This window comes from Sylvia atricapilla, chromosome 5 (assembly GCF_009819655.1).
Source record: "Sylvia atricapilla isolate bSylAtr1 chromosome 5, bSylAtr1.pri, whole genome shotgun sequence".
NCBI classification, from domain to species: Eukaryota; Metazoa; Chordata; class Aves; order Passeriformes; family Sylviidae; genus Sylvia; species Sylvia atricapilla.
The window spans coordinates 50,159,167-50,174,148 of NC_089144.1; the positions used below are offsets into that span (position 1 = coordinate 50,159,167).

At 43.1% G+C, this 14,982-nt stretch overlaps 1 protein-coding gene across 7 annotated transcripts in view; it reads left to right on the forward strand.

Moving 5' to 3' along the window:
• Positions 1-604: 604 nt before the first annotated feature.
• The window catches only part of KIAA0930 (KIAA0930 ortholog), a 50,425-nt gene continuing 36,047 nt past the window's right edge, over positions 605-14,982 (forward strand). For 4 of the 7 annotated variants that reach the window (XR_010743650.1, XR_010743652.1, XR_010743651.1 and 1 more), the window contains exon 1: positions 607-962. Coding sequence is in view for 3 of the 7 variants with exons in the window: in XM_066319472.1 (XP_066175569.1) it covers positions 839-962 (124 nt within the window). In the remaining 4 variants the exon portion in view is untranslated. Of the gene's footprint in view, positions 963-1,035; positions 1,381-14,982 lie in introns of those variants that run through there. The other 3 variants (XM_066319475.1, XM_066319473.1, XM_066319474.1) reach the window with 3 other exon arrangements.

Genomic DNA, 14,982 nt, shown 5'->3' on the forward strand with positions numbered 1-14,982 from the left:
CTTCAGCAGACACCTTAGGTTGGGTTTTGTCCCCAGAGGGGAAACATGAGAATAGGAGAGCAAGAAGGAAGCAGCAGCTTGTCTATGACATCAGCGGGGTGGGCAGCAGAGATCTGCCTGCAGTGACAGTAGACAGATCTGTGAGACACAGTGAGGAGGAACGATAGCGAAGAAGGTGTCCAGAAAGCCTGACCAGAAACAGCCATTAAATGTCAGGGATGCAGGATGGATTGTCAGGGATGGAGGACGGGTTTCCCTGGATGGTGGCTGATGTCAGGGATGCAGGATGGGTTGCCCGGGATGCAGGATGGATTGTCAGGGATGCAGGACGGGTTTCCCTGGATGGTGGCTGATGTCAGGGATGCAGGATGGGTTGCCCGGGATGCAGGATGGATTGTCAGGGATGGAGGACGGGTTTCCCTGGATGGTGGCTGATGTCAGGGATGCAGGATGGGTTGCCCGGGATGCAGGATGGATTGTCAGGGATGCAGGATGGGTTTCCCAGGATGCCGGCTGATGTCAGGGATGCAGGATGGGTTGCCCGGCATGACGGTCGGTGCAGATCCGCCCTGTGGGCGTGCCCGGGCGGGTCCCGGCCCTGCCGGTCCCGCCCGGCGGCCGCAGTAGCAGGAAGCGGCGGAGCGCGGCCGGGCAGCGCCGGTGGGAGCGGTCGCGGTGTCCCGGGGAGGGGCCGGCGGCGACGCCCGGGAGACGTCCCGAGGGGGAAGCGGCGGGGGCAGCGGGACCGGGAGGGCTCCCGGTCATTGCCGTGTCGGGAGCGCCGGGTGCCGCCTCCGCGGCGGCCTGACATGAGCTCATCGGCGGCGGCGGCGGCAGCATGGCCTGTGCCCGGAGGGACGGCGAGGCGGACGGCGAGCCCGACCGCTCCCTGCGGCACATGCTGCGGGCGATAGCGGAGGAGCGGAGCCGCGCCGGCCTCCGGCACGACATCAGCGGCCTCGGTGAGTCGGGCGGGGCGGGCGGGGAGCGGAGCCGGGAGCCCCCGGAGGGAGCGGCAGCCCCGGCCCGGTTCTCTGTCAACAACAGCGGCACCTGTTGTGTTCCACGGGCCCTCCCGCCTTCCCCGGGCTCCTCCCGGGCTCAGCCGCCGCTCCATTGTCTGAAATGCCCTTGGAGAAAAATGATCAGGCGGCACCGCGCACATCAGACCGTGTTGTGTTTTTTTTAAGTGTGAACTACGTACCGTGTGTTTTGGGATGGAAATGGAACCGATTTTTGCTGCCTCTTGCCAATGCTCGCTCTTTTGCGGCTCTCAGACGCTCTCTAGAGATTCTGAGCCTGACGCCTCCCTTCCCTGTTTAAATGACTTCACGCCGCTCGCCGTGGTCTAGTAAGCGCAGGATGTTGTGGCTCTTGCAGGTCAGTTAATTTTTGAAACGGTGGAGAGCTTCTTAAGCTCTCTGTCTTGTTAATTTTCATCTCCGTTGATGCAGATTTCACATGGCACGTCTTTATTTAGCTTTTGGCAAACCTTATGCACTGTAAAACAGAAGTTTCAGGTTGAAATTCAGTCGACTTTAGGCAACAGAATGGTATGGCAGCTCCTTAACCAAAATTATTCACATCAGGAAATTCTTCTGGCCAGGCTAATGAATAGAACTCACTAATTTTTATATGCAGCAATAAAGATCATGGAAGATCTTCACGTCCAAAATCTCTGTCTACGTTAATTCAAAGCTTTTGTATAGCCAGGACTGGACCTGTGTTCTGAGGGGCTGAATATCCAGAAGTGCTTGCAGGGGCAGTGCTTCAAATGATGAAAAGTGACGTACAACACTTGTTTCTTCCATGGTGCCTTTATTAATGACTCCTCCCTCCTCAGCTCGTTTCTAAGGCCACAAAAGTCTCATCCATTTTTGACTCTTTGTTAAAAGCTCAGAATAAGTTCTTATTCAGGTTTTACAGGCTGTGAGGTTTGGATTGAGCTGGGGAAACTCTGGTTCTCTGCGTCTGTGCATCACTTTGTCTACCAGTGCTTGCTGTGGTCTCCCTGGAAAGGAATGGGCGCTCTGTTCCTTCCTTTTGCTTTGCCACTGAGCGAAATCTTGTGTGAACAAAGAGAAATGATTCTTGGTTCTTTATGCCTTTTTCTAGTAGAATTGGTTCTCTGGGCCGTAATGTAGTGTTGAAATGTTACAGGGCCTAATAAAGTAAGTAAAATATTGTGGCAAAGAAATGGTAAACGAAACGGGGAAAAGCCCACAAAAATCTAAATAGCTGTGAGATTGTGTTCATTGGAAAGCTTCTGTCAAGTCCTGAGTGGCCATCTCATGTTTGAATGTGAGATAAAGGCTGCCAGGAAGAGAAATATCACCATCACTTTCTTTTGCTGAAACTAGGAAAGGGAAAAACTGTGGTAGCTGGTAAGACCATGCAGATACTTCTCTGCTTGTGTTTGAGCACACATCCAAAACAGCCCACCATGGGAAGTCCTGCTGAGTGGCTTTGGGACAGTCACACAAGGAATGGGACGGTGTACCTCTTTTCTACCAGGTGAAGACTTGAAAGGTAAACCTCAGGAGAGCTCCTTAGCTGGTGGCACTGTGGGACTGCTCGTGGCTGCAGAGACTTGCCCGTGTATGACTGTCCCTGTGTGGAGATGTGCACTTCGCTGTGTTCCCTGATCCATAACGTTGTCATTCTCAGTTAATGAGAGAGAGCTCTTTGCCCTATGTTGTGATTTGTTGCCAGGTTAGTAAATTGTTTAAATGCCTCCCTTAGGAAAAGCACTGAGCTTTTGGAGTGGTAGATGAACCCAAGGTGTAATTCTGTGGCTTAAACTTGTGCGTGTCTGCTCTGTACTAGTGAATGCTGTTGCAAGGCATGCAACACAGCTGGAATAGCCTGGGCTACTCTGGAGTATGCTGGGCTCTGGCAGCAGAGCAGATGTAAAGGATTTTCCTCAAATTCAGAAGTCATGAAAGTAGTCACAGTCCTGTCTGGGATCAGGTGGGTAACAAAGGTTTTGTCTACCTTTTGTGCCTGGCTGGGACATCACCTATGGGGCTTCAGGACCTGCACACCCACACTGTTTTTATATGTGTTGTGGGTTTTGTTGTTGTTGTTGTTGTTGGGTGTTTTTTTTTTTTGTTTTTTTTTTTGTAGGGGTCATATCCTTTTGAGCTGTATCAGCAGGTGAAACCTGTTGTTTTTCAGTTCCCTTCAAATCAGCTGGCAAAGACTCCAACTGTGGCTTTTCCCTGAGCGCTTCTAATCCCTTAGCAATAAAATGGGACTCATTGGGTCATAACCTGGCTATTCTCTGCCATTTTATGTATTTCCTAGAAGTGAGCCCAAGGAGGAGGGAATTGCTATTTTTGCTGATGCTGAGGTTTGGTGAGAGGAATTGCTTTGTTCCAAGAATGTCACATAAGCATTTGGACTGACTTTGTTCAAAAATGTAATTCCCCTTGTGTGGTGGGATTTTCTGTAATGTCCTGTTTGTGTAATGTATAAAATGTAGCAATTCAAAATAATGACTCATGTGGTTATTTACCAAGCTGGGAAGGGTGATGTTCCTCCAAGAGTTCTTGGCTGGATGTTCATGTCACCCAGTTGGACAGTACTGCTCTGGTGTTGTGGACTAGGGTCCCTCTGAAATGCTGTTGGTTGCAACATTTCTGTGGCAAAATATTTCTCCTGCTGAGGGAGTGACAGATACGCTGTGTTTCTCCTCAGCCAGGCTGCATGTAAGGCTCTGAAGTTATCTTTTGGCCAAAGCCCTGAAAGGGAATGTTTTAATTTTGGTGGTTCCTGATACTACTGTGTAACATTTTCAGATACTTAATTTCCTTGTCCTTCCATCTTTCAGTGACAATTTGCCCTGCTTTTAGAGTAGTAGACTCTAAGCCCACTTTTAGTAGCGGGTTTGGACGGAGTGTGACTTTATTTGTACTGGAACTTAGAATGAGTAAGAAAAAATAAATAGGTAGATCTGAACAATCTCTTGGACTGTGGCTGGTCTGTGATGGAGACATGTAGTGGGTGAAAAATGGAGAACTTGTAGAGATCCTGAAAAGAAGGTGGCTGCCCTGTGAAGTGCAGCGCCTGGGGCTTTAACAAGCAGCTGAAAACTGAGGTGGGTAACAGGAACCTGTTCCAGGTGCCAGGAGAGATGGTCTTACCTGCCATGAAGAGTTTCTTGTGCTTCCTCTCCTGGTCATCCTGGGGGTGTTCTGGGACCTGAAAGGCTGTTGAGGAGAGGAGGATGTACTTGGCATGGGGGCAACAGGAGCAGGAATGCTCATCCTCAAAGCTTGAGGGCTGCCTGGACTTGTTTGTGCAGCAGTGTACAAACCTCGGGGCTCATGACGTGAGAAAAGACTGTAGCATGATTCATGGACCGCATTGCCTTGATGAATAAGACCTGGAGAGAATTCTTGAGCCTTCCTGAGAGAAGGGAAGGTGAGGTGGCACACAGTAAATGCTGGTCCCTGTGATGGAAGCCATGTGGAGAAAGGGAAGAAGAGCAGGGGACAAAGTTTTTTGGGAAGCAGAAGAGGTTAAAATGGAAAATTAAAAGGAGGATTAATTTGGATTTGAAAGTACTAGATTCAGGCCTTACCTTTTTCATGGTGTAGTAACTTTTAATTAAATTATAATATTCAAGAAGGATATATTTGCATCTGTAACTTTGAAGAAAGTGTAGCCACAGAGTAGATGGAAGTGTCAGCAGAGAATTTCCTGCAACACAGAACTGGTTTGACAGGAGTTGCTTTCTAGCAGACACAAAATATTCTTTCTTCATTGTTCTTCTTGGAGTTAATTCAAGGAGTTGAGGAGTCAAAGGTGAGAAACTACAAAAGCTGCAAAGCTTTTTCTTCTTTTTGATCTGTCAATAACAAGAAGGTATGAAAATTACGTCTGTCCTAACAAAAACTTGAGGGATGCACACAACCAAATTCACCAAGTGTGGGTAATGTGGCCTCTAATGAGTTTGTTTAATTTAGAACAATTTGATTTCAGTTTAAAAATTCATTTTTTATTACTTTTACCTTATTATTTACACAATTTCTTTTGCCCTAGTTATAAAGTGTTTTGCAGCTAATGAATGTGAAATGTTCACTAAAAAATGTATAGTCAAATACTGAAGAGAAAAATGAGATACTAATGTAAGAAAATTACAAATAGTAAAATAAAAAAGTGTTTATAGAGTAGCTCCTAACCAGTCAAAACGAAAAATACAACCTGCCCTCCGCCCCTAACATTTCAACCAGAAGAAATCTGTATTTCTTTTCAGGAAAAGTTCTAGAAAGTGCAAATACAATGCAAGATCAGAACAGATTATTTAAATCAGAGTTAAAGTAGATACTTTGAAGTCAAAGTGGTATAACCAGTTTACCCTCAGGTAAATACCCTGAGGTATTGAACCTCAGATTTGTAGTTGGATAAAGATGAGCAAATAGCAAAGAAATTCTAGTGTGAAAGATGATTTTAGACCAGTTTTTAGGTGTGTTTTTTTTTTTTTTTTGGTTTGTTTTTTTTTTTTTTTTTTTTTTTTTTTTTTTAATTTCCCTGGCATTGAAAAATGTCTGGAAGACGTTTCTGCAATCAAATACATGTAGGTATTTGATGTGTAGTTGAATGCTTGGATGGGGTGGTGTGGGAGAAACCAAAGGTGGAGCAAACTCTCAGATCCAGTGGCTTTGTCTAGGGGATGTGAATGTGTTTCTGCTTGTCCTAGGGTTTTGTGTCCTTGGGCTATCTGGGACTAAACTCTAGGGCTGCAGCCCTCCAGAGTTAATACCTTTTTCTGTGAGGTTTTGTTTGGGGTGGTTTTTTTTGTTGGTGGTGATGTTGGGGGGTTGGTTTGTTTGTTTTATGTTTTGGTGGTTTTTTTGGTTTTTTGGTGTTTGTTTTGTTGTTTTGTTTTGTTGGGGATTTTTTTGGTTGGATTGTTTGTCTTTTAAAAGTGAATAAATTAAAGTACTGTTTTGATTGTTCCATAGAACCTTGCTCATGCTGATGTCACTAATGGCTTGTCACTCCTCACTGGAACATTTGTCATGTGGCTGTTGAAGGTTGGCTTCTGCCTGGAGTGTGACAGATATTCCATGCCACATCGATAATATAACAGACTCTCTTTTATTACAGCTTTCACATCTTTTTTTAACAGTTGTGTTATTAGTTTGTTCTTTCCTTTTAACAGAGATGAAGCCTTGTGGGATTTTTCATGTCCTGCTCAGGAGTGTACATGCTCAAATTGTCAAAATCAGACTGGATGTGCTGAAGTCAAGAGGCAAGATTTTTTTAAAAACTAGGAAAAAACCCAACACCACCCTCCCCCAAAAAAATCCTCACAAAATACCTTCCAGAACATTGTTGCCCCTGCCAAAATGAGCAGCTGAGTCTTTAAGACATGGCATGCTGCTGTTCACTTTTGGATACTAGTAGAAGTTGCTTGATCCCACTCCCTGCCCCCCCCCCCTTTTTTTTTTTTTTTTAATTAGTGTCCCTCTGGGCAGAATTATGAAAATGTAAGCGTAATAATGGGAGCAGTCAGGGTATTTGAGAACACCCATCTCTTATTTATGAAACATTGTAGCTTTAGTAACCTTAGTTGCTTAGTTTTGTTGTTCTAGTAGTGTGCTCTAGATCTTCAGTACCATTCTAAGCTGTAAATCCATTTGGAAGTCTGAGTTCTGTTTTGGAATTTAAGATGGATGGGAGGTCTGTTTTAGGGATTAGGACACATCTTATGTATAAGGCTCAGGATGGATCTTTTAAAGATTTAAACCTTCTATCTGCTTGGATTCTTTCTATGGAATGAAAACTGGACTTTCCTGAAGAATGAAGTGTGTTGATCTCCCCTCTAACTGTTAGTGTTCAGGGTGTTGATCAGCAGAAAAAGCTCAGAGGGTGCAGACTTTTCAATATCTCAGATACACAATATCTTATGTCCAGCTGCATTTCTGGGAAACCAAAACCCTGCAGTTAAATAGTTTGTAATGATTGTTGCATCTTCTTATCTGGCTCAGTAGGATCAGGTAGTACCTCACTGACTTTAAGTATTACTGGGAAGTGAACAATAAGGTAGAAGGAGAAAGTCTGCACAAAATCAATTCATGGTGTCAGGAGCCCACTGAATAGTGAAGCTGCTTTGTACAGAGTCTTCAGAAGTATGTGAAACAAGCTGGCTTTGGTCTGTCTGCTGTCCCTGGGGTTAAATAGGGATGTTCCTGGGGTTCCTGATTCAAGGAATCAGGGTTGCTCTCTTTTTTTGGGGTGTATGATTGTAAAGAGGGTTTTGGTTACCTTTCCCTATGCAGGAAATAAAATGCAGTCAGGATGCAGGAACAGCAGACACAGACTCATGCTGCTGCTGCAGTGGAGTTGTGGTCACCTGGGCACACTGCAGCAGTTCTGTTGGCTGAAGTTAGTCAGATGCACAATCCTAAGTAATATTTTTTCTCCTGCATTCTTATTGTTTAAGGCACAAATTATATGTGTGAAGATTTATGGAGTTTTCTGCAATTTCAAGCCTTTAGAACTGAAGTTTTTGTGGGTTTGGTTCACCTGGTCTCGAGTATAGACAGTATGGTAGTACTACGCAGAAATTGAACCCTGAAAACAGTAATATTCTTTATCTTCCTACTCTGGGGGTTCACTTGACGTATTTCCTTAGGGACCACAAGTTAAATCCCTTTAGGTGAATGTAGTATTTTGCAGGCAAGTATTGTGTTGTGATGTGAAGAGCAGTTCATTTTGGAGCCATATCTGTCTTGCCACAGCAGTGAGGAAACAGCTTCTGGTGCTGGTATTGAGGCTGCATTTGGTGTTTCTGAATATTTTTTTGCATCATTTTGTTTCTTATGTCAGAAAGCAGAGCAGATGGCAGGCAATCATCAGTCCTTCACATTTGAAGCATTCTGGGTTGTTTCCAGGTCCAACATTGTGCTGCATGTACAGAAGTGCATTTGAGGTGACCCAATCTGTTGAACTTTGTTGTGTTTCCCTCTGGAAAATGACATCATTGGGCTTTTTGTCCCTCTTTTTTAGGCAATATGTGTTCAGTGAGTCAGGCTGAGACTGCCCCTGGCTTTGATGTTTGTGTTGAAAATCTTTATGGCTCAATAGTGACCCAACTCTTCATAAGCTCCCATGCAAAGGCCCCAGGTCAGAAATTGCCCTGTCACTGCAGCCGGAGTGATTTCATGTGTCAGGAATATTGTGTTAGGTGTTGCTCCCATTTGATCAATCTGTTGGCACTGCATTGTGTCAGGTCTTCTGTAGGAAAATGGGTGAACACTTGGGTGGGGTTTCCTTTGAGCACATGGAGGTGGAAGATAGATGACTTCTATCTGATTATTGGTGTCTGGAAGTAGCACAGGCAGTTTTAGCTCCAGACTCTGTTTGCATTTCTAACTGCCAAGCTTGGATAAAAGGCAGAAGTGTATTGGGAGTTCTTGGTCCTACATTGCAGGCTTTGTGTGATCAGCAGGAACTTGAGAAATGGATTAAAATGCCAGTGAAGCTTGAGCTGTGTCTTTGCACTATGAAGAGCTTGATTTAATTGCCTGGAGATGCTGAAACACCATCAAGATGAGGGAAGTGTTTTGAAATGAATTTCACTGGAAAATTATTTCTCTGTGTGGTTGGAGAGCAGATACAGGAGATCTTGAATGTCTAGCAGTGTTGCATTTCCAAAAAGGGATGTGTTTACTTACTTGCCTTAAAGGACCCTGAGAGGTGGGCTTCAAATTTCAAACTCTGTGCTCTGTAATAATACACAGGGTGTATTATTAGTGAAATAATCAGTGAAATAATGAGTGAAATAATCAGTCTCATCCTTTCAGAAGGAAAGCAGCAAGTTCATGGCAGTACAACTTGGAGATAAAGCTCTATAAACCCAGATGTCTTTCTGAATAATTATGATCCAGCTTTTTATATACTTTGTAGGAATGTCAAAGTACCTTTTTTTTTTGTTTGTTTCTAATGAGTAGTTTAATTCTGCCTAAATAATGAAGGTCTGAACAGATGACCCTTGTTTTTCATAACAAGGGTGACTAAACTCTACTCAAAGCACTGTTTGAATTGTTAGTAGCTCGTGTTTTACATGATTGAAGGGAACTGATTTCATCCTCTTCGGTCTTTGAAATTAAAAGCATAGATTACGTTATGCTGAGTTCCTTGCTCTGGCTCTTCAGATTCTTTCTGGATTGTTCTTCATCAGTGATTTTTCTTTTCTTTCAGTTAACAAAGAAGCAAAGATTTAAAGGTTTGCATTATATGCTTAAAAAATGTTACAGGACCAGGATAATTCTTTTGAGATTTTTCACTTTCTTCTGTTCAACAACTGACAGACTAACTCATTTGGTGATAGATACCTAAGTAGTCATATGTGTGTGTATTTAATACCATGCATTAATCCTGTGACGCAACGGAAGTATTTTTGAATGGAAGAATGATCCTTTTGCACTTGTTCTACACCTGGGTGCATCTAGTTGCTCCTAGAAGTCAGTAGGAAAAATGTGGTTGTGAGTCTCCAATGGAAAAGTGGAAAGGCAGGCAAAGTATTAGATCTCAAGTACGCTCTTTGTCACTTTTACAATTTTGCTGTCTTGAATTAATTTCTAAAGTAACATTTTTAGGTATCACCAAAATAAAAGAGACTAGAAATTTAGACTTGATGTGTTGAAGCTCAGTCTAATGTTTTGCCGTGAGGCTGCTGTAGCTGGTGCCAGCAGGGTCAGAGTTGCACTCAGAGCAGCCTGGTGTCCCATTCCTGGAAGCTCTGCTGTCTTCTGTGCCTTCCTGTGACATGGCCAGGAGCACCATCTGGCATGTAAATAACATAATTCTGCTTTATTAAACAAAAAACCCAAATACAGAGTTGTCTGTGATTTTTTGGGGTTTTTTTTCAGCAGAACTTGAATTCTGAATTCCTTTCCAATTTGAATTATTTTCTACAACTGCCAGAAGTAAAGAAAAGTCCAGATTTGAATTTTTCACCCTATGTTGTTCTGAATGGGGCAAAAGGGGAAAATCAGGTGTACACATGTCCTTCCTCTGTCTCCTTTTCTGGTAAGAAACTTTGAAAGAAATCACAAATGTTTCTTCAGCAAGATGCTGTGAAGAATGCAGGAAGTAAAAATGTAATGCTTACCTTGTACTTGCTTGTCACTGCCTATGAAACCTGAGGTTGAGGGCATTTCCTAAAATTGACAGAAAACAAAAGGACGGAGAAATTGGAGTTACTGTGGCTGTATCTGAAGTCTTAGTATGTGTCTTCAAATGCAGGATCTATGCTTCAGTACTTCAATGGCTGAATAGAAGAATATTAAGATTTATATTCTTCTAAACTGTAGTTGCAACATCAAAAGACAGTAAACTGTAAGCAAAATTTCAGAGGAGGATGTTTGTAAGCACAGTGGTGGGCAAAGGCAGTAAAAGACATTGCCTTGTGGCGCTCATGCTGAGGAATTTTCTAAAGAAGACCTTTCTTTTTCAGCTCACATGTTCCTGCTTGAGACCTTGTAACTGTCATGAGATAAAAGAAGTGATTTCTCGGTAGATAAAGGTTATGACTCTCTCTGGTTGTTTATAAAACCTTTTTTGTAACTCTTTTTAGCCTGGAGAGAGTGCCTGTGTCAGGGTGATGTGGTGGGTGGGAGACCCAGGGAAAGGAAGGAGAGTGAAAAGCAGAGCTGAAGTGCCAAACAGTAGTCATGTTGCAGGTTGAAGGCAAAAAGTTTCCAAGTCTCTTAACTCTTTAGCCCAGTATTCTGTTCCCTTGGGCAGGTTGCTGTAACACACCCATGTACAAGCCTTCCAGGTCTGTAGGGATTTGTAGCTGTGCAGGCAAACATGAAAACATGCCATTCCTTTCCAACCAGCATCACTGTTCCACTTCCTCTTCCAAAGGAGTGCTGATGAGGGGATCAATAGTCTCTAACCCTGCACTGCCTCAGGACAGCCTGGGTGTGCTTCCTTGACAGTTTTATGGTTTCACAGTAAAGTGATCAGCTGTTAGAGGAAACATTTTTCTTCCATGCATGACTGAGGTTTGTTTAAAGAGAGTGGCCTGCATTTGCCATGAGAGATTTCACTGGGATGTAGCTGAGTGGGCAGGCTGTTCACTTTTATTTCTAGCTAAATAGCTGTATTTGTTGTCTTAGAAACCTGCATTAATGTCAGTGCTAAAGGGAGTGCTGCCTAATTAGCTGAAATATCTAGGTGCTGGCAAAGACACTCAGTTTGTTGGACAGCCCAACCCTGAACAACCCAAAGTGTGATTTTTAAAGAGTGCCTTTTTTTTTTTAAAGAAATGCATCCTTCTTTAGGCTGGTTGTCTTACGTGTCTTATGGGTTGGACACCCAGCTGAGAGATGGCAGTGTCAAACAAGTTTTTTTTTCAAATCTTGGCTGCAAGATAGGTGAAAGTGTTGGTTGTCAGCTTCTAAAAGTGAGTGGGTTTGTGGTGTAGAAGGTAAGTGAGAATTATGGCTTCTACTGTAAAGCTGCCAAGTGCTCACTCAGAAAGATGCTGCCGATGTTTCTAAGCAGAAAAGAAACTGAATTTGGAAAATACCAGCCTGTGATAGTAAGTATGGGTAGGAAATAACTCTGCTTCTCTGCAGACTGCTGCTGTGATACTCCTTCCTTCTGCCTTGACAGCAAGTTGCCAGCTACAGCCTGGGCAAAGATAAGTTACTGGGGGAGGTGCACACATGAAATTATCAGTTATAACCACAGTGTTGGTAGTTTTGTAAGGCTGAAATACTTCTAGAATACAGTTTGCTTGTTTTACCTGATCTACCACAGTAGTCTCTCAGATAGGGCTTTGACAGTGGCATTTTTTAAGTGTGAAAATAGGGACCTTGGAAGTCCTAAATTTACAGAAGTAAATTTCCAGTCTTTGATCGGAGGAATTGCTTTGGTGGAGAACAAAACCAGCATGTATTTTAGCAATGAAAACACACATTTGTACTGTTACAGACAAGTTTCTGCACTCCAGCAGTGCCAGCATGCTTTGTAAGTTGCTAAGTGACCTTTCCAGGTTGGATCTAGGTCTTGGAAAGTATGGGACTGTTGCTGGGTAATCCTGGAAGCAGCAGTAGGAAATGCGCAAACTTTGTCCCTCTTTGATTGGATTTAAAGTGCCTGCATCCAATGGGGTTGTCTCTGTTGAAGGAGAGTGTTTACACCTGCACTAAATCCCCAGTTAGGCCAGTTCTGAAACACAGCAGTTTTTCTGCAGTAGTTTCTTATGAAAGGTGTACCAAGGTGATTCCTCTGGTGATTCCCTAATGAGCAAATTAAATCTGTGGAAGTGATGCTGGCAGTCCTTTGGGGAATTGCACATGTTTTGAGAGTTTGGGTGCCGTTTCCAGGGAACTGAACTACCACATGCTTTGAGAGGCTGAAGTACAGCAAAGTAACTTACAACTGTTGGATGAAAGTGGATTTATTTCTGTGCACTGCAGTTCAGTAGTAGGTAACCCAACCCTATCCTTTCAATTGTGTTGACCCTTCCTAGGATTAGATGTTCAAAGTAAACTGCCAGATGCCTGTAAAATGCTGTCTTTGTTTGGTGTTTCATACTGACCTGTCATATTTGATGATTTCTCTCTAAGTTTATCTTCTAGGGTTACTCTTGTTGGAAAATATTTCTCATGTTATTGTGATTCCATCTGAATTCTGCTTTTTCAAAGTGGGAATTTGTAGATGGTGCACAGTAGTTTATGCTTTTAAGTTATGTGGGCTTTGACTCAGTGCTGAGTGTTGACTGAAATGATGGTTTCCTCAGCATATGATGTAAAAGTGAAGAAGAGACCTGCAGGAAGGTGTGTGAACTTTAGGGATACATTTTAATTTTTTTTTCTAGAGGCGATTGTGTTTGTCTTCTCAGCAATGATCCTATGAAGCAATTTTCTCCTGTGGAAGAAGTGCAGGTAAAAATGGAAATGGAGAATTGAAACAAATATGAATGGAAGAAAGTAATCTCTCTCCCACCTTCCACTTCTGAGTAACACAGAAACCATCCCAAGGAGAATAAATGAGGAAACTGCAGTGCCCACAGTCCAAGGAGTGAGACTCCTTAATGCTTTTGTGCAAGTGAGCACTTCTTTTTCTTTAATATTCTTTCTATCTGAATGAAATGTAGTAACAAATAAGCAACACTTATTAGTTCAGTCCCCCGTTGTTTGTGCTTTTGGGCTAGAAAATGGTACTCATTGTCCTTGGTCTTCAGCAGGAAAAGGATTTGTTTTGTCTACCTACTCTGTGAAGAGGGCTTGCCAGCACTTAATATGAGGCTCAGAACTGCACCCCTGGGCAGTACAGAATGTGAAAAACATGAAAGCTAAAACTTAAGGCATCAGCATCACATGGCACTGTGTCATTCCTGTTGGGTGAGGCAGAGCACTGGCCCATCTGTGCTGTTGGTGGGGGCCTGGATCTGAAATGAGGTGTCTGTTCAGTTCCTGGCCAGTGGAGCTCTGGGAGGCTGGAAGGACCTGGCAGGGCTTCCTATTTCAGGAGGAAGGAGATGCGGGGAGGTGGAGGTTGTGTGCATGTTAAAAATCACATGAAGGCTGAAGAAAACACAATTGATACCTGTTTTTGTTGACAGGGTTTCTTCTTTTTCAGTCAGTTTGTGATTTTTTCTGCTGCTGGGTGGAGCAGCATCAGAAGCCATTTAGGTTCTTCATTGTCTGCTTCTCCATAGTAGTGCTTTCTGCTGCTCACCTTAATTCATTGAAGCTAGAGAGGAAAGAAGGAGGCAGCTCATTTTTCCCAGGCTCAGGTGAAGGAAGGGAGGCTGAGTTCTTCCTCAGTTTAGCTAGGAGAAGGGGGAGAGCTTTTTCCATTCTAGTTATCTCCAGACCATTTGATTGCATCCTGCCAAAAAGTTGGTGAGATGGCACAAGGCACTGTGAGACTTCCTGAATTTGTAACTGCACAACTGGGGAGCCCAGTGTGCAGATGTGGATTTCCTTGAAATCAATCCTTGCCTCCCTGCAGCCAGGTTCCACACCTTTTTATGGATTTCTTGGCTCATTCCAACTGTTTACTGAATAAACATATAAGCTAGAGATGTCAGGTTTTTCTGACTGGGGTAATACTGAGTCTTCATCATCTTAGATTAATAGATGTGTGCATGCCACACTTGGTGGGGTAGAATAGTTAACTCTGATTTAGGGTAAGGAGGAGGGTTGTGTCTGTGGCATCTGTCTTGCCCCTGTTGCTACTGTTACCATGATGCCTTCCTTTTTTAGCCAAAGTTCTGCCAGTAAAATTCCTTCTTTGTCACCTGCCTTCTAACTATTGCTTGCCACTGAACTTCTGGAAGTTCACTGGAGTCTGTTTCTATAAGGTCAAGCTGAAGGGATTAAGTAGTGTCCCTGTACCAAGTCATGGGAAGGGGCCTGAACTTTGGATTTCTCATGATCTGGTTAGCTGGCAACTATCTCAAGAGAGGGAACATCTATTCTGATTTCATGCAGTCATAATAGCAGCCTTATAACATCAAAGGTAGCTTTAATATATGTGAAGCAGTTCTTATATTGTCCTTGCAGAGTACTTGGCTAAACTCAAAACAAAAATTAAGTACAGTGTGAATTGCTTAGAACTCTCATTTTGTCACCATGCTGGAGTTGTAAAGATCTTCATTAGTGTTTTATTAACCTCTAAACGTCTAAGGGTGGTTATTTACAGGTGATCACTGTGGCAGTATTGGATGAAATGAGTTTTACTATGTTTCACAGTGAGTATCTCCTGGCAGACTAAAGGAATGAAAGCATAGAAAGAAACCGTCTACCTGAAATTATTGTTCTTCTAAGCTCTGAGTTGTACATGCTGAAAAAATTATTATCCACTGAATGGGAAGTCTTTTCTTCTATTCCTTTGAAGCCAAATAATAACCTGACACTTCCCTTTATCCAATGATTTTTTGGAAAGCATTAAAAAAATCTTGATTTCCTATGTGGATATGAAGTCAGTTCCTGAAACGAATGTTCA